This window comes from Xenopus tropicalis, chromosome 2 (genome assembly GCF_000004195.4).
Source record: "Xenopus tropicalis strain Nigerian chromosome 2, UCB_Xtro_10.0, whole genome shotgun sequence".
Classification (NCBI taxonomy): Eukaryota; Metazoa; Chordata; class Amphibia; order Anura; family Pipidae; genus Xenopus; species Xenopus tropicalis.
This window is the reverse complement of record NC_030678.2, coordinates 32,168,157-32,194,750: the sequence shown is the minus strand read 5'-3', so window position 1 is coordinate 32,194,750 and position 26,594 is coordinate 32,168,157. Positions and strand designations below refer to the sequence as shown.

The 26,594-nt window shown below is 41.0% G+C and overlaps 1 protein-coding gene across 5 annotated transcripts in view; it reads left to right on the top strand.

The window, feature by feature from the left end:
- ssh2 (slingshot protein phosphatase 2) overlaps nucleotides 1–26,594 on the top strand; it is a 131,063-nt gene that overhangs the window by 84,238 nt on the left and 20,231 nt on the right. For 3 of the 5 annotated variants that reach the window (XM_004911699.4, XM_004911701.4, XM_002939404.5), the window contains 4 exons: nucleotides 13,388–13,491; nucleotides 15,917–15,981; nucleotides 23,929–24,050; nucleotides 26,401–26,469. In XM_004911699.4, the coding sequence (XP_004911756.2) occupies nucleotides 13,388–13,491; nucleotides 15,917–15,981; nucleotides 23,929–24,050; nucleotides 26,401–26,469 (360 nt within the window). The remainder of the gene's footprint in view (nucleotides 1–13,387; nucleotides 13,492–15,916; nucleotides 15,982–23,928; nucleotides 24,051–26,400; nucleotides 26,470–26,594) is intronic. The other 2 variants (XM_004911700.4, XM_004911702.4) reach the window with 1 other exon arrangement.

Sequence of the window (26,594 nt, the reverse complement as noted above, 5' to 3'; positions counted from 1 at the left end):
GTGTCAGTTCATTAGTGCCACACGGCTGGTAGCCCCACTTTTATTAATAAATGAGTTTCTAGAAACAAAGCTGTGTGTGCATAACAAGCGTACAGTATTGTATGAAAGCTTTTGAAATATTTGCAGATATGATGCTGGCCCTGTTTTACTTGTGTTGGAATGGGATGTGTCCCAACATGTTACAGAGTGTTTTAATTGAAAGTACAGTGATAAACAGTACTCCTTCATTGTAAATATAAAATAGCTTTTTTGATCTGTTTATAAATTATCTTCATATTTATTGTTTGCAAGTAACAGTTCATCTACTAGGATTTTACTATATTCAGTCTATAAAACTCATCCTTCTGGTTAAACTAAAACTCCTAGCACTGTTAAACTACAACCCAGAGCCTTGGGCGCCCATGAATCACTGATCAGGGGGTCAATGTGTATCATCAGTTAATTATGTATGTAATGTGTTTCCAGAGCAGGGACATTTTGATCAAGTAAAAGAAATGGGGACTAGCCCGTAACTTTTTATTATGCCAAAACCACACAACACTTTGGGGCAAAAATGTGAACGAACATGTGCTTAAATATATCCCATACTCCACCACCTAATCCATATGGGTAAGGACTACAATATAATCCATAATTCATAAATGCTTATATTTGTCCATATTATACATTGTCTGATGAAATGAAATGTCTAGAAGAAGACAGTAAAGTCATTGTAACTATCTAAGAAGAGTAAAGTCTATTTTGGGTAATTTTGACAAGGGGCAATTCGACCATGCTGACTGCCATTGGATGGCAGCAGCAGGCAAAATGCCCTCTGTGCGCTTACCAAGCACAATGGCAGATGGGGTGCTTTGTCACCTTTCCCTCCTTATCAATTCAAATCACAGCATGTGAAACATTGTAAATTTTGGGAACCTGCAAAATCACATGAAAATGCTTTTTCCCGCAAAGAAGAGTGAGTTCTGTCAACATGTCATACCCCCAGAGAAATGAGAGAGCAGTGTGTCTGCAACCAGAGCACAAAATGTGATGCTGGCCAGGCACCACATATGGTGAAGACACACAGAGCTACCAGTATCAGCTACTTGTCACAGCTACAAAATAGACAATGCTGATAATTGTCTCTACGTGTGTTTCAGCAGAGGCATTTTTCAGTATTGTCTATGGCAGGGTATTTTCTGGCATTTAATAGCCGTGACAAGTAGCTGCTACTAAGTAGCTCCGTGTGTCTTCACCCTTATTGTTGTGGCCCTTCAGAATAGCCCGTAGCCATTAGTAGTTGGTAGACCGTTGCAAGGTAATTTAGTACATTTCTGTTTACACACCTATATAAAGTGAGTCCATGGACCATTGTTTTACTTTAACGGTCTCCGATACAGGCAGATAAATGGCTCCTGATATATAGAGCATAACTTCAAGTGCAAAGTTTAGCTAATTGCGTTAGTCATGTCCTACTTTCAGTTAAGAGTGTTTACTCTTTAAAATGACACACAACACACGTCACTTGTTAGTGCACACCGTATAAACCAAACAAACAGAGACTGAAGTTGGACTTGACACCCTTTGTAAAGCTGATTGCTTGGCAAACCCTGATGTCTGTGGCAAACAGACTGTCGACATCAGGAGTGGATGCACAATGACTTCCTCTAATGGGCAGAAATGTATGCATTTAGAGTAGAAGCTTGTGACATTTATTACTAGCTGCTTCACTATATTCTCCCCAGTCCTTTTTCTTGATAAATGTTAATGCGAATGAAAATTCATATGATGAGTATGCAGTTGGAAGACTGAGATCTGCCTGTATAGCTAAGCAGAGGACAATGGACAATAGTCGTAGGTGCAAAAGTTGCTTAAAGCTGAGCACAGCACAAGTCTTAACCAGCAAAGGGATTTGTGTGGGGAAAAATGGGCATAGTGTCCCAAGCTTTATTTAAGGGTGATCCTGCACCTTTTTCAGTCCAGATGTCGCCAGATGATTAAAAGTAGCCGTAGATAATTTTCTCAATATGCCCACCTAAGGTTGACTATTTTGTTCATTTAGCCATTGGACAAACTATCAAATTACAACAACAGTTATAGCAGCTGTCTGACTGAGTACTGCATCAAAGAGCTGATGCAGTCCCCGATCTGACAGGAAAATGGGCGATTTTTGCCCAGATATCGGTGGCCAGGGCCATAGGGAGGTCCCCATACACGGGCAAATAAGCCATCAAATCGGTCTAAAGGACTCAAACCAGCATCTTAAACTTGCCCTGCATCTTATCTCACAATATCCTTGGGTGTCATATGTTATGTTCAGAACATCCTCCGATTTGAGATTTTTAGTACTTTTATTCTACAATTTTAATATGAATGTTAATTTTCAATTGTTCCGTTTAAGCATACGACCAATATCCCAACATTCGGCGGAAGAATACTATGCTATTTGCTTTGATCCATGTCTTACTTATAGATAAGCAGCACTGTATGAACTGCAACTTGTATGAACTTAATATTCCCCTTGCCAAGACTAGGCTGAGCATTTTCAGCCTGTGACCTAAGTTGTTAGGTGGATTAGCTCCAAGAATACCCTCTTCTGTATTTATGGCAAGGGAGATCTTGGAATAATGTTTCACTACTACAAGATGTGCCTTCATTTTATTAATTTCTCATTATATTTTTTTAACATTAAATGAGTTAATATCATGGCAGTTGGGTGTCTGCTTCCCTACAAATAAATCTTTTCAATGCAGTGTATTCAGAAGTTTTGCTCAGTTAACCGCATCAATATCCTGGATTTGCTGACGTTACATTATAATCTTCTGTATCCTGGAAGTTTTCTCCCTAGCTGACCGCCTACTATTGTTTCTTACTTGATACAAGTAGTCAATGCACTTTACAGGCTAGCATATAAACCAGAGAAACCATTGGAATATACTACCTGTAGCAGTAAAAAACATACAAACCCTTATGTTTCCAGGCCTCTTTTGTTTGTCTATGATGGTGTTTTAGCAGATGTATGAAATGGGAGGACCTGTGGGCAATCACTTACAGCCCCCAAGGGATCACTGTGGCTACAACATTTCAGAGTTTAAATCAAAACCTCTTGATATTAATCATTCACTCATCACCTCCAACAGGACACAAGTGGCTGGACTAAGGGCAATATCACAAGGAGCTGCTTGTTGCGGCTACAAAATCTGTTTGAGACAATTTTCAGTATTGTCTATGGCAGGGCATTTTGTAGCCATGACAAGTAGCTCAGTGTGTCATAGCTGTAAATGTAGTCTGTTTGGTCCAACCTGTTGTGTACCGATTCATCATTAGGGCAGAGGTAAACGGGGAGATTAGTCGCCCTGCAACAAATCTTCTACTGGCAAGAATGTAAATTGCCGGTGGGATGGCATACATGTCATTTCGTTTTACCGAAGTCACCCATAGTTTCCTTGAGATGCAACTTCAGGAAAACAGAGCATTGCGTATGCCAGCCCAACGACGATTTACATTCTTGCTGGTGGGATGGCATTGCAGGGAGATTAGTTGCCCTCGGTAACGGGCAGGGCGACTAACCTCCCCGTGTGCCACTGCCCTTAGGGTGAAGAGACACTGGGCTACTAGTAGCAGCTACTTTTTCAAGGCTACTAAACTCCAGAAAATACCCTGCCATAGACAGTACTGAGAATTGCCTCTGCTAAAACACACATAGAGACAATTATCAGTAAATGATCAACATTGTTTTTTTTATTAGCTCCATGTGTCTTCGCCCTTAGAGATAAGTGTGGTTCTAACCTGTGTGCTGAATTGCAATAGCATCTGGAATAGACCTAAATCAACCCTTGTGACACAGCAGCTACATCTGGTTTGTAAGGGGTAATTCTTACTTATTTCCATTTCAGCTGACATTGCCTGTATGAATTGTAAAGGTGGCCATACAGGGGCTGATAAAAGTTGCTGGCGGAATACAGTAACAGCCTGGGCATTGGGTCCTCCAACAGGCCACCCTGACTAATATCTGGGTTTAAGAGTCCAACTCATTGATGCAGTCCTTGCCCTGACTGCCTGCATCCCATCTATGTGATTCTGTTGTTCTGCCAAAGGGCCAAATGATCGGGTCAAGGTGGCATATTGGGGAAAGATCTTTTAGTGAATGGCCAGCTTTTACCCTTCAGTTAACCTATCCCTATAATGAATGCGATCTTAAAGTATATCTTGTATATTCTGTGTTTGCTGTATCAGCAGATTTTTGCCTGCGGAGAAACAGCTGTCGCTGTTTGGGCTGCCTGTCATAGACTTAAATGGCAACTGACAGTTTCATTTTGGCCAGGAATTGCTTGAATATGTTGTACCATAACTGAGCCAGTGGTGGGCCATGGGCATAATCTGCTTTTGAAATTGTTGCAGCACAGCAGGGATCACTGTAATACAGTTACTTGGGACTTATGGGCATAATCCATAGTATGTGGTGGGCTGCATTTTCAGTTATGTTTATACTCTACTAGTTGCAGCAGTCTGCTGAAAACAAATAATCCCATTATATTCAGTTAGCTCTGTATAGACATGCACTAAATGCTAAAGCCTCTCTTTCTTCTGTACATGGAGCATTCCTTGTAGATTTCTGTAGAAGTTCATTTAATGGGTAAAGAGCTTTAACTGGGGCAGAGGTCACAGGGGCATTGCTCATACAGAATAACCCTCCTTGACCTCCTCTACTTTATCATGGAAAGAGTGATTGACAGTTCCCAGGCTTGGGGGGGTGTATTCAGCAGAGCGCACTTCATGTTTGTAAGGGCTCTGGGGCAGCTCAGTAGTCAGGCCTAGGGTCAAGACAGCAGAGACAAAACTCTGTTTAAACTACTAATTGGATATAGCTGTTGCAAGACAATACTGTTCTCACGATATCTATGTGATAAGTGATATTTACTATTTCAGTTTAAGAATTGATCAGCATTTATCACGTGCCTGGCTGTGCTCCTTTTTAAACCCTTTTTTACAAATGTATTTATAGGAAACTGTTTGCTGTGTGTATATGTGAAGGTTTGTATCTTCTTCCTATAAGTATAGAGCTGTGGATCCTAAGGTGACCATACACGCACCAATATTCTCATACAAACGTATGATAGGCTCCTTTTGAAGGTGCCTGAACATTGTAACGTTAATGCTGAATCATCAGATAGGCATAAGAATTCCTTTGTTTTTACCTACATATCTGAGGATTCAGCTCCTAGAGTAGAGCAGAGAGTAGAGTACAGTAGACAAACAATTTTTCCCATGACCAATGGTTGTCAGAAAGATTGTAATTGTAGCGTGTATGGCCATCTTTAATATTGTATGGCTTAATTTCCTTTAATATTTTGTGTTTTTAAAAATAGGATGGACTTGAAAATCTTGTATTAATTTGCTGCATAGAAATACCAATTATCTGTATTTACCTGGCAATTACTCATAGGAAGAGGGAGTTATTATGAATGGCTACACCTCATTCATTGTATCATCTAGTCACACTCACACGTGTATGGCACCTGCTCATCCCTCCCATTCAGCTGAGTTCTAGGAAGGGCACTCAACCTAAAATTATTAGTAGTCATGGGTCATGGACTACCTGGTCCCCTGTTTTTTTTTTTTTGTGTGTGTGAGTGAAGCACCCGTCTTTTTGAATTTTATATATATATAATTTATTCTTAGTAGTAACATCCTAAATAGAAAGCATCTTTCACTGCGGTGTTGGAGACCTTTTAAAGGTTGTGTGCATGCAGATTTTTCCTGCCGACCTACAGTACAGCTATAAAAGAAATGGTGATAGACTGTAATGCAGCTCAGAGCTATCTATGCTTCAGCACCCTTAATATATTCCTTCTTCCCCATTCCCTCCAGCCTGGGACGTCAGCCCACTGCCTAATTCAGACAAGTCAATGGGGGCTTGAGTCTTTTTTTGTCAGGGAAGTTCTGGGCATACCACAGCTAAATATAGTTTGCTCTCCCCTTGACTAATATGGAAGGAGACAGTATATTGACCTTAGCCAATCTCAGCTAGTCAGCTTACAGTAGACTTTTAGTCTCTTGTATATTTTTATTCAACGGCCTTCTCATTTTTTGGCATACCAGCAGTTTTTTAGGCAAGTGTGACTTGGGCATCGTATTCTCATTAATAAGAGGAAAAAGCAACCAAAATGTAACAGCCCCAACTTAGCTGGTCAGGTGTCAGTTTGGGGGAACATAGCTGTCTCTATGTTCCCAAGGGCTGGGATGTAAGATAACATTAACTTTCCATGCATAACAGTTCCACATCTGCTCGGTGGCAGCCAATTTTATATATGCAATTGACTCCTTGGATTCCAGGTTTTAGCAGGCAGTTATCACGACTGTCGGCAGTGTTGTCGGAGCTTGTTTCCTGGCACATCTGTGGGTCAAAGTGTGACTGCTGAGCTCTCACAAGACTGTCTTTTGTAATCTGAAATTGCAAATAGCGGAGCATCTGTCCTTTGGGCAATGGCAGGCAGGGCAATACCAAACATTTTAAAGCTTGTAGCTGTACAAAATAAGTGGAGTTGCCCTGTCTGACATTGCCCTTACATGCCCATGGCATGCAACTACTTGTAACTGAGAGTGAGCTGTGATGTTTCTGTAAAGTAGATCAGTAAACAGAGCTGAGGCTAATGTGGCCTATTAGTCACATCCTTGGGGATATGATGATGTTGCCCCCAAAGAATATCTATACCATTGGGAATCGGTTTTCTGCTACTCAGGGTGATATGTGGCTCCATACAGCAAAGATAATGTTCGTGTACTCCAGCAGTAATCCTCCAACTTGTTTTTAACCATTTATTCTAACATTGTTCTTTTAATTGTTTTGCTTTTAGTGAGCAGTTTCAGTTCTGTCTTCATATAAAGTTTTTATTGGAGCTCTGTGCATTTCTGTAGGTGGCAGATTTGGCCTTAGATAAGCTTTCATTAATCACTGCTTTGGCAACAATCTGAATATTGCCCTCTCTGATCCTGGTGTAACCATGCAGCCACAGGGCTATGCTCTTGGGTACATGCAAGTCTGAGTGGTCTAAACAGCAGGTAATGGGAAAACCCAGGATTATTAACTGCAAGAACAACTAAATACATACCCTAAAATGATGCCATCATTGATATCCCCACCCTTATAAGGCTGCAGAAAAATGTTAAAGCATAAATAATTTGCTGACTTTTTCCCATTTTAGTTGTCAGACTTTGGTTCTAAATATACTCAAGCTGGCTAAAATAAGATAAATCACACAACTTAGGTTTTCTAGTTTGTACTAGCACCATGTGACCACTAGAAACACCATTCACTTGTGGTTGGTGAATTAAATATTATGGAGATATATAGAGGTTTCACTAGTGTGGGCATTTAAAAGGGTTATTCAAATACTGTGTCTTTCCCTTTAATCCATGGAAGATGTCCTTATTTTACTCTCCATATTAGACAGTTTGTGCACTAGATGATCACATTTCCTTTTCATGGGACACATTTGTTTTAGTGCCATCAACTGAAATGTTTTTCTACACAGAGAAAACTTAATTGGGTTCATGTGTCTAGGAAAGAGACAAGTCTGTCCAACTCCCAGGACATGAATCTTTCCATTACAAACACATATCTTGGTGGCATGTCCTATAGGGTGTTTGTAGTTATAGTGACCTTCACTGTCAGGTTATTCTGCAGGCCAAATCTGCTCTGGGCATTCTTTTAAAAAAAAAATAGCTGTGAACTTTTAGGGGTTATGTGGATGTCAGCTGTAAAAATAGAAACCTAAAAGGTGAGAAAGGACAGTTTATTTGATAAACAAATAGGCGAGGAAAAACATGGCTGGGCCATGCACCTGTTATTAGAGCATATATACACGAGGCAATTCTCAATGTTCTGCTCAATGAAATCTTGTTTTAGTACACATGCAGGTATTGGTAACCACACCTGTGCTACTCCATATTCCAGTAGTGAGTATAATCTCACTGTCTCCTACCCAACTGGGGTGTCAGTGTGATGCTGCTTTGGGGATACATTTGATGGGATTCCCTTGTGTTCATAAAGTGACCCATAATATGGGAGTATCTAAAAATCTGGTTTTCAGGATATGAGGTGCTAAATGGTGCTAGCAATATATAGAAAATGCATTTATGCAATCCGTTCTAACCAAAAAGGTGCAATGTGTTCTCAAAAGAAGTTGTGGTGCAAGAGAAAGCAGTTAGCTGCTAATTGCCATCAGTGTCAGGAAACTCAGCCTAAAGGTGGCCATACACGTTGCAATGTGCTTGTTTGGCGAGGTTACCTAACGAGCGGAACTTCTCTCAATACACCCACCTGAAAGTGGCCATACATGGGCAGATTTTAGCTGCCAATTCGGGTCCTTCAAACCGTTTCAGCAACTTGCCTGCCCATGTACATGGACCCCCAATGGGCCTACCCGACCGATATCTGGCCTAAAATTGTCCAGATCTTGATCAGGCAGGTTTGATTTTCCACTGTATGAGGGGCCACATTGGCTCGTTGGGCCTTAGGGGCAAACAATCAAATTCAAATGGTGGGCATAGGTACCCTGGTTTCTAAGGTATTTTAAATCAGTTAACTTCTGAAATTCCAAACTGGAGAGTTGCTGAATAAAAAGTGGAATAATTAAACAAAAAATAAAACAGAATGAAGACCAATTTAAAATTGTCTCAGAATATCATTCAACATCATACTAAAAGTTAATGCAAAGGTGTACAACCTCTTTTAAGGCAAATATTAGTAAAGGAGCTATCAAGCCCTTCTGAAAGCAGCACAAACTTTGCTTTCAGAGCAAAAAAAGAGTTAATGCGGAGATGAGCCGAGTTGAACTCTGAAGTCCTGCTCCCATGCTGAGGTCCTCCACTCACAGATGTTTCATGCAAATATACATTTTACAGTGTGTTCCCACGCTTCTCTGCTCTCATGCTTACAGGCTTCCTAATCTTCTTACACAAACTGTGCGCTTTACCCTCAGCCTGGTATGTGAGCTGGGCATTCTCATCCATTTATGGTACAGTGTTATGGAATACAGTATGCCGGCACTTTATGAATACTCGATGATGATGATAATTGTAGCAGCACATCATAATGAAGTGTTAAGTCTCTTCATGTTGCTAGAGACAATTGGGCCAAATATACAAATGTTAATTCATTCAATATTGCTGATAGAGGGGGGTCCCCATGGCCAAAGGCCCTTTGTCATGCTTGAAGCTCAGGACACTTTCTTCCCTGCATTGTTGGGTTTGCAATTAGTAAAATTTTCAATATACTTCCACTATTGGATATTTCTTAATGTCTAAAATAATACTTTTACTGTTACATGTGCTGCTTATACTCCTGGTAGTTTTTTTGATTTTTTTGTCCATACCAAAATGATAAATCCGGTGGAAAGGAAGTGTGGTTTCCTCATTCTGCATTCTTGTTTTCCTCTTTGACCCTGTTGCCCAAGCCTGTGTCTCATAGTGTACGTAGACAAGCCTCATCCTTCCTTGTTTAGTTAGATAGCGGTGTCCTGTTGTGGGTTGTGTAATGTGATGGGAAAATTGTTAAGAAAGCGAATCTGCTTCTAGGGCCTGGCTCCGTGACAAAAGTGTTTATATATGAAGTAATCTCCCAGATTCCATGTGGGCCCCTGTGACATTGTCCAGAAATGCATCACCAGCACAGGAAGAGCCCAGGCACCCAGGTCAAAGGATAGTGGTGAAAAGAGACAAAAACCAAGATTTAAAATGAAGCAACCGATTATAGAGGAAACAGGCAGATGAACAGCTTACTCTTATGCCTGCACTCATCTTGCTTACGCCCCGAGACCCTTCGCAAACATTGCAAACCACTGCAAGTTTGTTTTTATGAGCAGAAAGAAAATAATAGTATAATTCTGTGTTAAAAGTGTAACTCTTCACTGCAGAGTAGTATTTAGACATGGGGTACTGGTATTATGTTTGCAGGACCCCTGTCTCAGACTCAGACTTTATTCTGGTAGGTTATTTCTGTCTGTACAGTCCTTATGAACACATAAAAGCAGGGCCGCCATCAGGGGTGGGACAGGGGGTACAATTGTGGAATTGTTCTTTCTTAAGGGGGCCTGGTCGCGTCACGAAAGTTACACAGGTTACATAATTATGCATAGAATTATGCTGAAATTTACACAATTAACTTCCGCAAAAACTGCTTAGAAAACTACATAACTTGCCTAGAACTTGCATATGAAACAAAAGACATTGCAGAGAAGCTTTTCAGGGACAAACTCCACTGACCCCCAATGAATTAAAAAATATAAGGTAAATTCGTAAGTTAAACTGATTTATTAGCACATTAATTATGCATTTTAATTATTTATATAAAATGCTTATTATAGAGTAACATCAACTGTTTATAGTGGGATCCATTTACTGAATTATATCAGCGGCTTCTACATGAACTTTCCAGCAGGGAAATGACTGGTTATTTGGCTCCACAGCAATATCATTGGGTCCCTACACATAAACGTAACTTACATATAAACTCCACAGATGACCCCCCCCCCAATTAAAATACCGACTTATTAGCGCATTCATTATTTGTATTATTTTTATGAACTGCCACTGACTAGTTATTAGGCCCCACAGCAAGATCACTAGGCTTCAAACGTATGCAGTTTATGTAACTTATGTGAAAAGGTATGTAACTTCAATATCAAGCAATGGCAGCACAGAGCAGGGGCAGGTAGGTGGGAAGGGGTTAAACTTAGGACAAACTGAAATATTTGCAGCCCTATGCCCCATATGGATCTGGGCCACAACTGGTCTGGATTCTGCATAAGAACACTTGGAGGGATATGAGACTTGTGGGCAGCCAGTGTGCAGTTTCGCTCATGCTTACATAGCCATTGTTTCATATTTGGCCTTTTAACTTTAGAAGCAAAACAGTAGGGACATAACTACTCATACTGTTCCTAATATTTCCATTAAGCGTGTACAAAGAGAAAATAAGCATGCAAGATTAAGTTCCCCTTTAAAGCTTTTTTGGTCACCCCAGCATCTCAGAAGTGATGCCCTTTGCTTGTGAGACTGAGTTCCTTTTAAACCGTTTAGGTAATCTGAAAATGATTTCCTATTTCTTTTGAAACAGCGGAAAAGCATCATTTCTGAGTTTGTGCCTATTGTAGTGCAATACTATTGCTTGTTGTCGGGAAAAAGCACAGTCTAGTGATTTCTAGCTGGGTGCAGGTGTGCAGGCGCGCAAGAGGGAAGTTGGCTTGAAAGTTAAATGTTGCACAAAGCAAAACAGGAAATGGGGGAGAATCATTATATTTAGTGGTAATCCCATGGGGCACAGCTAAATTATAAGTTAATGTACCCTAACAAATCTGTGTCTAATTTGAAATTGTGTCCCCTTTGCAGTTAATAGCACAAATCTACATAACCTGGTAGATCTCAGTATAATTTTTGTGCACTTCTAATATAAACAGTAGATTTGTGGTATTTGTGAACCCCCCCCCCCCCCCCCCCTATATTACAAGCACAAAGTTTGCATTCCCATACCGATTGCCTCCTTAGAAACCTTCCTTTAAAGCTGCCGAAAGGACCAAGAAATGTAGCTGCAGGAACTGGCGTGTTCTCCCTTTAACACCTCTTATGTCATATAAAATGAAATGAACAGAGCCCAGATCTGGGGATGATTCCAAGTGATTAGAAACAAAAAGCCTGTGCTGGGCCTTGTTACTGAGGGATTCTGCGGATCTTGCTGTGTATTGTAGTTCACAGTCGGGTCAGCTGTGCATACTGAGCGTGCTGCAGCACATCTCTGCGCTGTGTGTATCTGTGTGTACCTGTATACAGCTGCTGGCTTCACTGCATTGTAACTAGACTTCTCTGACCACTCGTTCTAGCTTTCACTTTGCAGATAGTATGAAAAATATTCACTTTTGGTACCATCCTGGTACTAGCCCTTTAGTTTGTTTGCCAAGCTCCATGCAGCCCTTATTTTCTTAATGTACAGCAGTGCATATACAAGTAGCACTATATAAATATATATGTTAACTGAATATTAAACTGATTGCTATAACTAGAAGATTTGGGGCAGCTCGTTTTTGAAACTCATGCCCCTAAGGGGAAAGACCTTCCATTGCTTGGGTCTACTTTAATGTAGGTGCTAGTAACTCATATTTATTCCTGCAGTGTCAGCTTTTTGTTTGGTGAAAAGCAGTGTTCCAGGCTACACATCTGCAATGCTAACATGTTGACTTGGTGGCCATAGACTTAATATTTTTTAATAAGTAATATTTTTAACACTGCTCATGATTCTAACAAGTGCATTAATATACGCAACTGCAATGAAAGTAGCATCCACCTGCAGCTCATTGTGGTTTGCCTATTTCCCATAATCATTTAAAAGTGCAGAACTTTGCCCCCCTCAGCTTCCCTTAGTGTACTTTGTAAGTCGCAAGGCAGTTGTTCTGATCTGCAGTTACAGTAATTTTGATTATAGTCTGTTGCTATATACAGCATGCTATATTGGTCCCACCCAAACCTGAATCCCTTTGTTTGTTTAATTGATTATATTGCCAGTTCCCAGCCCCATAGGCCCACATATGGTTGTGCAAACCAAGAGTAAATTACATAATGTAATTACACTGCTGGCCTGTGTGTGTGGCCAGTTTAACTCACTTATAAGTATATACACTAGAATTCTCTGAGCATTTCTCATATAGATTGGGGTTTCTTTTTTCTTTGTGGGAAATGTGTTTGCAATAAAATAACATTTTCTACTGTAATCAAATTGTGTCATTGTTCCCTAAATAGTATCTGCAATTTCTATTCTGTAGACGATTAATGATATTACGTCATTCTCTATGGAAAAAAAATTGTCTGTAATACGATTCATTGGGCAGTCTTCTGCGATGTGACGTTCATAGTCTTTTTGCTAACATTTACTTAAATGACGGTCCAATTAAGTCAGTTTGCTTGTTGAAAGAAAAACCTCTGGGTGCCTTTTGTGCAATGATCCGGCACCAGTAACTGCCTGTGTTTGATATGGATATTGGCTATGCAAACAGGTGCTGCTATTGTATCTGTCCTGCATGCCCACATGGCACCAACAGAATTTGTAGGAAAAGAAAATTGTCACATTGCACGGTCTGTTTAACTTTTACTGGAAAAATCATCAACAAAAATTGTCCTGGTTTAACTTCAGTGCTGGGAAGCCAATGCCACATGGATTATGGTGCATCCATCTCCATTTTTGATGGTGACAATGGCCATTGTAGTCTGGTGAATGCCGTCCTGTACAAGATCACATGCCTTATTTTCAATAATGTACCTGAAATTTCCCAGAAACAAAGTTGTTTAGCTTAACTTCTTTTGCATTTGTCCTTTGTGACTTGCTATGCATTGAATGCATATTTCTTATTGTTTGCAGCATTAGTGAAAGTTTCCTGACCGTAAAAGGTGCTGCTCTCTTCCTTCCACGAGGGAATGGCTCATCCACACCAAGAATCAGCCACAGACGCAACAAACATGCAGGTAAGTGTCCTTCTCTCTAACGGCTCTGAGACTGTGCTTTTTGTGTATGGCTTTTCTGCAAGATCCGAAATCTATATTTCTAAATTTGTAAGAGAAGCAAATAGGAGAAAAACTAATATTTATGTTTTGAGGATCTGCTCTTCTCAGAACCTTCAGAGGCAGTGTGTATATCACCTTATTGGAGGGATGTTGTGCTCTTCATCCTGAAGGTGCAATGTCTCCCAGTATACCCTAACATCTGGAGAGAAATGGTCTTCGGTCTCCTCTAATTATAAAAAATAGGGACCCAATAAACATGGATATGTTTTCAGGTAAAGTAACTTAATAAAGAGAATTAGCAGCACAGTAATGCCAATGACTCTTAGTGTCTAATGGCAAGGATTGGGCTTTCTGGCAGCAGAAGAACGTGTGCAACCTGTATCTTTCCAGCTTTCTTGCTGAACTGCAAATTTCAGTATTCTCTAAAAGCAAAGTTTGTGTGAAATGTTGGTAGTTGTTCTAAAGCTGGAGAGCACAAGTAACAAATCTAAGTTCTAGTGTGGATTCTAGCCAGGGCACCACTATTTAGATACTGTTGGGCACCACTTGCTTAGATACAAATGCTAGTTGCCCGAGAGCCAGTGACTAACGAGTGGCAAGCTCCGTTCCCCAGTGTATACCTGGAGTTATGGGATATGCAGTGCATATTGATCCACATGCTGCTTGAACAGGTAGTGCCCCACAATTAATTTTATCTGAAGCAGGACTTGATGGGACATCATTTTGCATTGCACATCCTTTTAACCTCTTTGTGTTTAAGCTGACAGACCACACTAATATTCTATAAATATTGTGCACAAGAAATACAACACGCTCCTATCTAGATACATATAGCACATTTGGGGTTAGTCATACGTACACAAGGATGTACACATCCTATACTGGCACTACTATACAGCGCCATACCCCATATTGCTGATTTGATTTAGCCACACTCTAGTATGTATTTACACACTGTACAGATGTCTGTAGCACTGCAGAGTAGTGGTTTTTCCTGTTTGCTAGATATAAACTAAACATTGGTAAAAGCAATTTCAGTGTTGTGGGTTTTTCCCCCCTTTTCCACCTTTTCTTTCAGAATCAAACAAATTTCCTGATGTTACCCATGGGGTTAGAAATCCAAAATAAATCTTTGCAAGCACACACTATTTCTCAGCCACATTGCAGTATATAAAACTGCTCCTTATACTTTAATGGAATGCTTGTATAAAATGTAGTGGTGCCTTAGAGAGTCTCTTTGCTGTTATAGATGCAGCTGTAAAGAAACCATTAGTTAATTGGGTTATACATGCATTAAATACAGCAAATCTTATTGGCCTAAATGGCTTGTACAGAACTCAGTTCAGTGAAGCTCAACAAAATATACTTAAAAACATACATTCTTAACCCACAGAACCTGTTCGATGAGCTGCTGACAGGTTTACTGAAGACTGTGTTTTAGGAATTTGTTTTCTTGTTAGTGCTGATTATATAAGGTATAAAGGTGAGAAATACATTTTCTACAGAATAAGATGGCCCAAGAACCCAGAATTTTCTCCGGAATACAATTGTTACAGTGTATCCTTAAACCACACAGTGCCAGCAGAAAAAAATAGGATTCACTCTCTTCTGTCTTTTGCACACATGGGTTGGATTTTGGTGCAAAATGCATACACTTCTGTGCCAAAATCTGCCACAAGTCTGCATCTGCACTGACAAGTGCAGTGTTTCATTCCCTCCCCCCCTCCCCTCTGGCAGATCCGCTTCTGATTGGCTGGTGGGCATGTGTAGCTCAGAGCAGGAGACAAGATCAAGTTACACACATGCTCAGAGAATAGGAAGGCTGCCGCTGGCACCTACAGGAAGGGGAGAGAGATTTCAGTGATGTCACTGTAGTCTTCACACTGCTGTAGGCTGCCAGCACCATATCTCAGAGAAGCAAGCAGGGATCTGGGAATTTAGATATGCAGTAAGTACTTAAAAAGAATGCCTTTAGACTTACTTTTAATTTATATTAACCTTTCATTGTCCTTTAAAATAGTAGAATGTATGCTCTGCGCAAACACTATTCATTAAAAATACCTTGTTAGCAGATAGAACTATTATGTCTTCAGTGATCTGAGTCACTGAGCAGTAGCACAGAACTGACCCCTTCCTCAGTGATACATCTTCCTTCTTGGCTTTCTCTAAGCCTGTTTATTGTGGTGTTTCAGCACGATGTCAGTCGTGACAAATTTTAGTCAAATAATTCCATTTATACATAGAAAATATTTTGCTTGCAAATTTATGTGATCTAGGTCTAGCTCACATGTACATACTGTGCTGGTATCTTTTCTTTTTTTTTTTTTTTATTATACACAGACCCGATAAGAAAGCAGTACCATGTATATGCTGTTTTTTTTTCCAGGGGACTTGCAGCAGCACCTGCAGGCTATGTTTACACTCCTCCGGCCAGAGGACAACATCCGGTTGGTAAGTTTCATTTTTTTTAAAATCCGTTATACCTGTGACTAGGTACTGCAGAGCTTTGCCAGCTTGGCAGCACTCAGACGACACGTTCAGCCACTAGTAAGACTCGAGACATTATCATTCATCTGAGCTAGCCAAAATGGGCTTTAAACTAAAGAGAAACAAATGTCTTTGATCAACATTTCTTAGGGTCACTATTCTTATTCCTGAGGACTGTAGTCTTTTGCCTTTGAAATAGAGCCCCTATTCTCCCCTAACTTACTTTTCATGCCCCTGTAAAACAGTTCACTTATGTAATTAAATATTGAGAGTTACTTTTTTAAGTAATTGCCTTAGGTAAGTGGCATACAGAGCGTTTACTCCCCTAGCATCAATATGCCAGAAGATAAAGGCAAATCGACTTGTGTCCGCCCCTTTTTGTGTACACACTAACAGACCCTGCATTGTGAGACGCTAAACCAGTGTTCCCCAACCAGTGGCTCAGGAGTAACATGTTGATCACCAACTCCTTGGATGTTGCTCCCAGTGGCCTCAAAGCAGGGGCTTATTTTGAATTTCTGGTAAGGAGGCAAGTTTTGCTTGCATAAAAGCAAGTATAATGCCAAACAGAGCCTTCTGTAGGCTGCCAGTCCACATAGGGGCTATTAAGTAGCCAATTATAGCTCTTATTGGCACCCCCAGGAACCTTTTTCATGCTTGTGTTACCCCCTAACACTTTTTCCATCTAAATGTGGCTCACGGGTATAAAAGGTTGGGGATCCCTGCGCTAAACTATGCATTTTTGCACCTTGCCCCCATGTCCGTAGATATGCCAGCCGGAAACTGGTGTGTGCCACTGGCCTTTGTGCTGCTGGGTAGAGCAACTTGTATAATATTGCTATGGCTAATAAGGTAACATTTATCCAACTATCTAGTTGTCATTAAAAAATTAACCGCTTGCGACCCTGTGTCCCTGTGAAGGTTTTAAGTGTGTGTATGCTGAAAATAAATTCAATATGAACCATCTGGTATCTTGTTTCCTTTAGTATTTTTCCCGACCAATTATTCAGCATATCAGATCTGGTTTCCTGTGGGCTGGCATGATTGTGCTCCTTCTGCTTTGTCATGGGGCAGTATCACTATTTGCATATTACATTTGTCTGTTTTTACTTCCTGTTCTGGAAAATGTCCCCCCCCTCCCCCGTTTAGTCACAACAGGAAGTTGAAAGTGCAGAGGCAAGTGGCTTTCTGTTTGCATTGGTTCTGATTTAGATCAGAAAGTAGACTAAATTTCTTCTAGGTCTGTGTCTATTTATGTGTGTTACTTCTGCAGTTTTATCATTCCTGAAAGGTGTCGATGGATTTTTGTTTTACTGCAAGCCTTGTATTACTTTGTAATTCTTAAACTCATTCTGTTTCATTTCTATTTTGCTCTCCGTAAAGGACAATATTGTTGTATATGCCCAAAGGGCATGTAGATCTCTTTGCTATTTTCCATGTAGGCTATCATTTGAACTTTCGCTGTCACGTGATGGAGCTCATTGGAACATCTGACGCTTCCCAAGGCCATTCAGAAGCTGCTGGGGAACAAGAGCTTCACACAGGCTCCCAAAGCCGCACCCAGTAGCAGTATCTCCAGTATCCAAACCAGATAACATTCAGCATGAGCGTTCTGTCTGCAATCATAAACACTGCCTTTCATTCGCTCATATTTTACTCCGCAACAGTAAAAAGTTACAAATGTATACTCGGCTGCCCCAGAGATAAGCAGATAAATGTGCTGTTGTTAAACAACCCTGGTTACTCTTTTGGGAGGGGTGCGGTAAAATGCACCATTGTGCAATGCAGGGTAGGTTCAAGTGTTCCACCTAATGCCAGAATTGATGGATAAATGGGCACTTGGTTTACAACCCATGGAAAGCCACGCTGGCCAATGAGGGTGAAGACACACAGAGCTACTAGTAGCAGCTACTTGTCATGGCTACAGAAACGGACAGTGCTGATCATTTACTGATACTTGTGTTTTAGCAGAGGCAATTCTCAGTATTGTCTATGGCAAGGTGTTTTCTGGCATTAGCCGTGACAAATAGCTACTAAGTAGCTCCATGTGTCTTCACCCTGAGGGATCCTTTTGGCTACCAAAATACTGGTTTCAAACAAAGGCAGAATGCAGGCCAGTTTGGTTAAATTGCCCAATTTAACCAACCTTAGAAAACTGAAGATAAGCTCCTGTGAGTTCATCTTTAAGTATTCTGTGCCATAGTCAGGCAGAGGGTCACCAAACCCTACCCCCTTTAGCCTCCCATGCACTTAAATTCTATATGTCCCCAGTGGGAACTAGCACTTTCAGCCACCTTTTCAGCTCCTTTGGTTCTGCTGAGAGCATCTTAAAAACAGGTCCAGCCAAGTCAAATCATTTTTGTATTGTGAATGCAGCTCTCTCTGTAGGAGTGTTAATCAGTATGGTTCAGACCCTGATGTCCAACTTGCAACCCTCCCAGCTTTTTGCTGACCTATAGCAGCCACAAGTAGTTAGTGACTGGGCAACCTTGCTTTGCTATCACATGATCATATCAGAATCATATGACCCAATCCTAAATACTGCTTTTCTTTTTAATGTGCTGACATATTTTATACCGCCCTACTTTCTTTGTTATCTGTGATTCCTTCAGCTGTTTGTCTGACAAGTGAATATTTCATTACTTCAGTCATTTTTCTGAGATCAGTGCCTGTATTGTGTTGGTTACTTAGAACACTTCTTGCTAATCAAAAGGCACTTTGTTGCTCAAGACTTAACGTCTTTTGTTTGAAACTGCATTTTTTAGCCTCTGTGGATTCTGTATAGATGGCTTTCAATAATGGTTTTTAGTGTGTTCATACAGAATATGATGTGACAGAACAGCCTCAATGCCATTTGGTGGCTAAGATGCTATACATACTGGGGACATTGTCATTCTGTATCTAAAGCAGTGATCCCCAATCAGTGGCTCGTGAGCAACATGTTGCTCTCCAACCCCTTTGATGTTGCACCCAGTGGCCTCAAAGCTGGTGCTTTTTTTTTAATTTCTTACTTTAAGGCATGTTCTGGAGACCATGTGTACTGCCAAACAGAGCCTCCCGTATTGCGCCAGTATTTGGCCTACCAAATAACCAATCACAGCCCTTACTGGTCACCCCCTAGAAACTTTGTTCATGCCTGTGTTGCTCCCCAACTTTTTTATACTTAAATGTTACGGGTAAAAAAAGGTTGGGGACCCCTCATCTAAAGTGATGAGCTTGTATTTTAGCACTAAAGATCATCTCATCATTATTCAGTCAGATTACATTGTTAAGGTTTTTCTTCATTTTTTGTGGCTAAAAGCTTTACAGGGTTTTTCACTTTCGACTCATGCAAGTCAGTGGCCACAGCCTGAGCTTTTCACGTGGAGGGTTTGGTGGAGAATAACCATTTTTATTTTTTTAAAAAAAAAAAGAATGCAACTTACTTGTTGATCATCCTGGGAGCTTTAGACATGATCCAGAGCCATAAACTATTTATTAAACCTGGATTTATATGTTATAACTCCATTTATTTCATAGTGATGCTTCTGCACAGTTGCGCTTGTGCTGGGAAATTTCCTACTAAAACTGCAGATTAATTCAAATCATAGCCGTTGTGCTAAATTGAGTTCATTGTTCCAGTAATTCCCCTTTTGTGTTCAGGGTAAATAAGGAGAAAGGCATATTTTCAGCTGGAGCTGTTGGGCCAAGGAGTGTTGCGAAACAGATGTCATTCCTTTCTTGCTATGTTATGCAGTATGGGGGAGTGCTGTCTGCCATTGTAACTCAGGTACATGTGGCATGGCTTCATGCTATGCTCCAGACTTTCGTTGGACTGCCACAAGGCCAGATTCTAGGGCTTTATACTCGTGCTGGGGCAAATTGGCCAGTGACCTGTGGGGTCATGCATACACTGGTCTGCATTTACCCAACCCACTGTCTGTGTTGGCATTTGCTACAGAAAGACTCTAGGAAGGGTCACATGTGGCTAGCAGGCCTTCAGTAGGACAGCGCTTATATTATAATATTTCAGTCTTTTGCCCATTCAGAATGGAAGGCTCAATGGCACAAAAATGCTAAAGGGGCAACTTTGCATGCAAAACTAAAAAGTGGCCCTGTGTTTTTCCTGGCCAACTGCTCACATGTCTGGAGGAATGCTCAAATGCCTTTCCATGCAAAATTCCAACTTATGGTGGAACCAAACAGATATACTGTGAATGTGAGCCTGTTTACTTCAGACAATGACAGCTGGAACCCTAGTTTAATGCATTTATTTGGATTAGCTGTTTGGTTTGTTGTGGGGTCCCAGGCAGCAGTGAATCCCCTGAAGTCAGAAATTCTCAGTGCAAAGAAGAGCAAGAGCCACTGATATGCTAGGGATGCCCATGCAACAGCTTTGCTTAGTGTTACTGCCCCAGCGGAGGATTCTGATGACCCGCTTTGTGCTTGCCAGTTCGAATTATCCAAGAAACAGAGATTTGGAGAATTTGAAAAGATGGTTTTATGTAATGTACCATAGTAAACTACTCCCTTTTACTGTCATTACCTTGTTACCAGGCCCGGACTGGCAATCTGTGGATTCTGGCAAATGCCAGTGGGGCTGCTGTAAGGTGCCATAGAAAGTCACTATTTATTGGACCTCTGTGTACTTGAAGTACCATGTTAATCCCAGTTCAGGCCTGCATGTTCCAGCCAAATAGGCGCAGTACTGAGCACCTGGGCGCCCAAAGCCTGTACTGACTATGTGCACCAGTTGTCCCTCTGACGCCAGTTAGCTTCTCCTATTGATTCACAGAAGTGTGGAATATGTTCATGCTTGAAATTTTAATTATTGCTGCAGGTAAGCTTTGGGGTGAGCGGTGCAATGGGAAGGTGCTCACTCTTCACTTGTGTTTGGCTGTCATTTCTGCTTGGCTCAGACTCACCCTATTTTACCCATGGATGCCTTTGATCTTCATCTCACTAATGCTTTATTCTTGCTCACTTCCCTTTGTCAGCCTGCAAGTGATGCAAGACAGCTTCTTGGAAACACACGCCAGCGCCGCACCATTTCCCGAGCACTTGGCACGGCACAGAATTCTGTAGTTCTTGCAGTGTCAGCCCTGACTGGGCACACTCCAGCTGAGCCAGCTGATGCCTTGCTTTAACCGTAGCAACACAATGGGCTGTAATCCCTGTGGTGTCCCGAGCAGCTACACAGATGTTCTCTTTGATATAGCACTCTCTGCAGGAAGCTGCATTTTCCTGTCAATAGCGCACATCCGTGCCTTGTGCTTGCTTTGTAAACCCTGCTAGCTTGTGAACTGTAAAGGAAGAGGAATGTAAGCATTGCCTAGTTACAGGGAAGCTGTAGCTGCATGCTAGGGTTATACAATCTCTTGCTTTCTTTTTAAAGTTCGCGTCCTGTGTTCTTCTCGGCCAAAGAGGTACCCAGGTCACATGAAACTGCATGCAAGGGACATACAACCCCTGGCGCTCTTGCTAAAGTTCACTTTACCAGCCAAAGGAGTGCTCAGCTCATATGAGTGAGAAATCAGGATGTGATGCCTCACAGCACTGTCTTTTGGCAACTGGTACAAGAACTTGACCCAAAGCAAAAGTTCTAAGGGAGTAAAACTATTTTTCTGTTTATAAAGTGGCAACATAGTCCACAGTGCTTTAGAGATTATATATAATTTACCTCAGAACCTTCCTGCCCCACTAACAACTTACAGTCCCACATTCTCACACACAGTGGGGTCAGTTTTTAAGAGGATCCAGTTAACCTGCCTGTATGTTTTTGAAGTGTGGAAAGAAACTGGAGGAAACCCACACAGATATGGGAAGAACATACAAACTCCCTGCAGATAGTGCCCAGGCCTGAATCAATCTCAGGACACCACTGCTGTGATTCAGACTATCTAGAAATAAAATACAAAATTATTAAATCAGAAACAGTTATATAAGTGACCATCCTTCAGGAGCAAAAATATGGGCAAAGGAAGAAAGGGGCCAGTTTATATTCAGAATTAACTATTTATATTTTGTAATTGGTCTTTTTCTCCTATCAGTTCTAAATTATTTTTGTGTTTGCTCTCCAGTTTAAAAGTCAAGCTGTTCTCTTATCTGGTTCTGAGGGTCCTTCTTGATAATGCTTTGAATTGCAAACTGGAATATAAATAGGAGAGGGGCTAAGCAGAAACACAAGTGATAAATCATAACAATGGATTTATCTGCTTGCTGCGACAGTGAAGAAATCCTTTTCCAGCAATGGTAGAACCCCTTGTTCTTTTTTTTATTACCTGAAAGAACTCAATAAATTGGCAGTTAGAGAGAATACTGTATTCTTACAGGGCAATCAGATTATCTGATCATCGACCAGATGCTAGTGCATATCTGAGTATGCTAGAACCACAGATCTGGTTATGGGATCACTATGCATTCAGTCAGACTGTTTACCAGATACCCAGGGCTACTGTTTATTATATGGGAGCTGTCAGCGAAAGGTTTTGTAGGAGTAATTGCTCAAGATAAGTACTGTCCCCATTTCATAGACTTAACTTTTGTCTGGCAGTTTTACTGTAATAGCTGGAGACAATTACATGCACTTCAGAGAGAGACTCATTAGAAGATTGTACCATCAAAGCATGGCCCTTCTGTGTGACTGTTACTGTTAACCATGCACTACACACGTTTATGACCTTGTTTTTGGGCTCCTTAACTTAAGGAAGGGTGGGAGAAATAAAGCTTTTTTAGATGCTGCATGTAACAAAATTCTGCTTAGCTAGGGACTGTTTTTCTCATTGTTACCCACAGATCCACAACCCTTTAATCCGGCTCTGCTCAACAATTGTTAATGTAGAGATGATATGCGGGCCGTAGCCTGCACAAAGTGTTGTCATGGCTGGTGTCAAAGGCAAACCATCTAAAGATTAGCCATTGTCACAGAGTTAATCCCCTGCATAAATATTTGGGCTGTAGTTTGTCTGTAAGTCTAAGGTAATATGGCTGCAGTGGTTAGCACTGCTGCCTCGCAGTAATGGGGTACAAGGTTCAATTCCAACCTGGGCACTTTCTCCGTGGTATGTTTTTCTAATGTATCTGTCTGCATGGGTTTCCTCTGGCTTCTAGGGTTTCTTCACGCACACCAAAACACATAGGCAGCATTGTTGGCTTCTGGTGAAACTGACCCTACTGTGTGTGAATATGATAGTGGCATAGATTATAATATTCATTGGGACAGGGAATTGTTATTAATGTATGATCACTGTAAATTGTGCTATATGTATATGGTGTGTAGGCAGCCATCCCAGTGCATTGAGTCTATTCAAAGAGGCTATTGTGCTCAGTGTAACTGGAGGAGTCATGAGCAAGACTTGGATTATTTTCAATTGAGTGCTATTCTGATATCTGCCACTTTTAGCAACACAGGTGTAGGGAGCTGCTATCGTGCTCCCTTCCCATTGTTCTGCTGATTGGCTCCTAAAATGTTAGGTTTATGGTTTTTTTTTTTAACTAGTGAAGTAAAGTGTTTCCATGGTAGCTATGAGCAATTGAAAACTATGTTGTAGCGCTTCCTATGTATTTCATTTTTCAGAATAAAATACACTGCCTATAAGCTGGCCTAAACATGCTTGTTCTTTGTTAATATGTCTTGTAGAAATAGCTACACATGGTTGCCAAGTACACGTTTTTATGGCGTAACCCTAATTGTGTTATAGAGGGTGGTGCTGACACATTTCTATTGTGGAGAATATAATGTACAGTGTTAGTTTTCTGGTTTATAATGTAACAGGTTGGGTTTAGAGTCTGTGTCACATCTCACAATTCTTGCAGAAAATGTATAATGTATCGGGACATAGAAATCTTTAGCTTGCTGTATCTAATGTTCTAAATCTGTTTTTTTTCCTGCATTATAGAACATGCTTCATAATATGTATTTATTTCTCTTAGGCCGTAAAGTTGGAAAGTACATATCAAAACCGCACACGATATATGGTTGTCGTTTCAACCAATGGAAGGCAGGACACGGAGGAGAGCATTGTCCTGGGGATGGATTTTGCCAGTAATGACAGGTATGTCCTGAGCATGTGATGTTTGCATCCACTTTCTTGTTTGTAGGAAAGATGGAAACATTGCAGCCCACCGGTATTTTTAGGGAGTCCCCTGTATTTATATACCCACCCTGAGTGGCGTAGGGCATGATAGGTTGTGTCTAAAAAGCTCCCAAAGTTCAGGCACCCTTGCCACCTTCCATATTTTATTGAACTCTTACTACTGCACCACCTATCCCACCTACAAGATAATACAGTAGATTACCAGACACTTTCATATTACTTGCCTGAAACATTCTCATTAGCTATGATCTATATGTGGTTCTCCACTAAAAGGTAGCCTTTGGCATGCCGGTCATGCTGTGGTTGGGCAATAGTTTGAGAACAAGAGGTTATAGGCACTGATTGAAAGGCTCCTATAAATATAGAGGTGTTACTCTGTGCACTTCTACTTTTGTATTTCTGTTAGATAAAAGAATGGGAGAATATATCATTCATGACAATTTACTTTGAGTTGGTGCCATGTGGCCTTTCTATAGATTATCTATGGTGACAGATTCCTTAAGCTAACAGAAAGGAAAGGAGAAATTCACAAAGAAGCTGAGCTTTTTTTAGATTTGCAGGTCAAGTTTCCTGAGCTTATGGCAGTCAATATTTAGGACAAGTTTCTTGATGGGTTGCTAGGCTTCCTTAATCAGTTTTCACTAAAAATATCCCTCACACCACGAGGTGCCTTGGAAAACCTTGTCTGTTTCCATAAACTCATCACATTCACAACATAGACGCTCCTGCTAATGACTTCTTCAGGTCACTCAGACTGTTGCAACACAATGAAGTCCAGTGCTTCTTTTCTTCTTGACACTGAGTGAACCATCAGGATTTTGGGTAGGAGTTTACAGGACATTTTGTTGCCTACCATGCAGGCAGCACAATGTCTGACAATACCCTTCCATTATGATTCCCAGCAGTCGCTGAAGGTAAAATTGTGGACCTGTGTAATTGTCTGGAAAAAGCACCAGACTTCATTATGTTGAACACCCTGAAGAAGTCAGTATCAAGGGCTTCTAAGCTGTGAATGTGTGATGAGTTTATGGAAACAGAAAGGTTTTCCTAATGTACCTTTTGGTGTGGGGGGATATTTTTAGTGGGAACCTGACAATTCACGTAGATGTACAGATATTTTGGATCTTTTGTCTCCTGCGATATAAGGGAATTGAGAGAGCATAAAAACTCTCTTGTTCTTACCCTCAGAATGTGCAGGCACCACTAACACCTGGGCACCTAATAAACCCTTGTTTTCTATTCCAGTAATGGGTGGGGGCAATCTTCTCGAACATGTGGATCTTTGCCTGATCTGGCCAGCCACGCAGCCTAAAGCTGGTCATACACGTGCCGATACTATCATACGAAACCTCGTTTCGTACGATATTCAGTGCGTGTATGGCATGTCAACGAGTCATAGAAGGCGCCTGAACAAAATCTGCCGTCAGGGCTGAATCGGCAGAAGGAGGTAGAAATCCTATTGTTTCTACCTCCTCATCTGCTGTTTCAGCCCTGACGATGTGTGGCGGATCCATCACGTGTGTGGCCACCTTAAAACTGGGCTGTGCCAATGCGTTCCTGGCCTAATGGTTTTTTCAAAACTAGCTATCTGGCCAATATTTACTGGTCTATTAGTGATAAGTCTAAAAGCATAATTATTTGCACTCTTAGATATTTCTTATACAACTAAAGAGTGCATTTCTCACAACCCCCTAAGCTGCTGCATCCAGGAAGCTTATTGGCCTGTGTATGAGACCAAAATAACAGCCTTCCTGATCAGCCTGATACCTCATTTTATGTGGTATTTTCACTATGTGTCTGCATGGGCACCTGGGTGGACAAACTGGGCAAAGAAACGTGTATTGTGGGATCGTTTGCACCTACTGCAAATGGTACGATTTGTCAAGACTACCAAAACTCTGCATGCATGTAGTTGCACATTTGACATTCTGCTGTCATTTCTGTGTTCAGTGTTTGAGTGACATCTGTGACAAGTGTGCTGCGTCTATTGACGCTGGGTGTGAAAGGAACCCTGTAGTTACCGCCTGGTCAGGAGATGGCAGTAGCTTCAGGGCTCCCTTGCATTAACAGGTGCAGCAGTGCACAATTCAGAATGGAAAGCAGGTAAGACTGAGCATCTACAAAAGAACAAGAATTGCATTTTGACTAAAGTACCTTTAAAGAACTGAGGTAACTGCGGGGACCCCCAACTGCACTTGCAGACATACATGAGCTATCTAGTTGAAATTATTAATGGCCAGGCTGTAATTATGTATGCCATAAAATGCATCTGAATGTTAATTTTGTACCTTCTGTTCTTATTTTATAGCAGTATGTGCACCATGGGCCTTGTGCTTCCTCTCTGGAGTGACACGCTTATACATCTGGATGGAGACGGGTAAATGCTTTATATTTACTATCACTTATAAATATATTTACTAAAATATCTGTTGTAATTAAAAATGTTTGAAATTAAAAGCAAAAGGAGTATGTGTCCTTACTCCACCAAAAGAATAGGTCCCA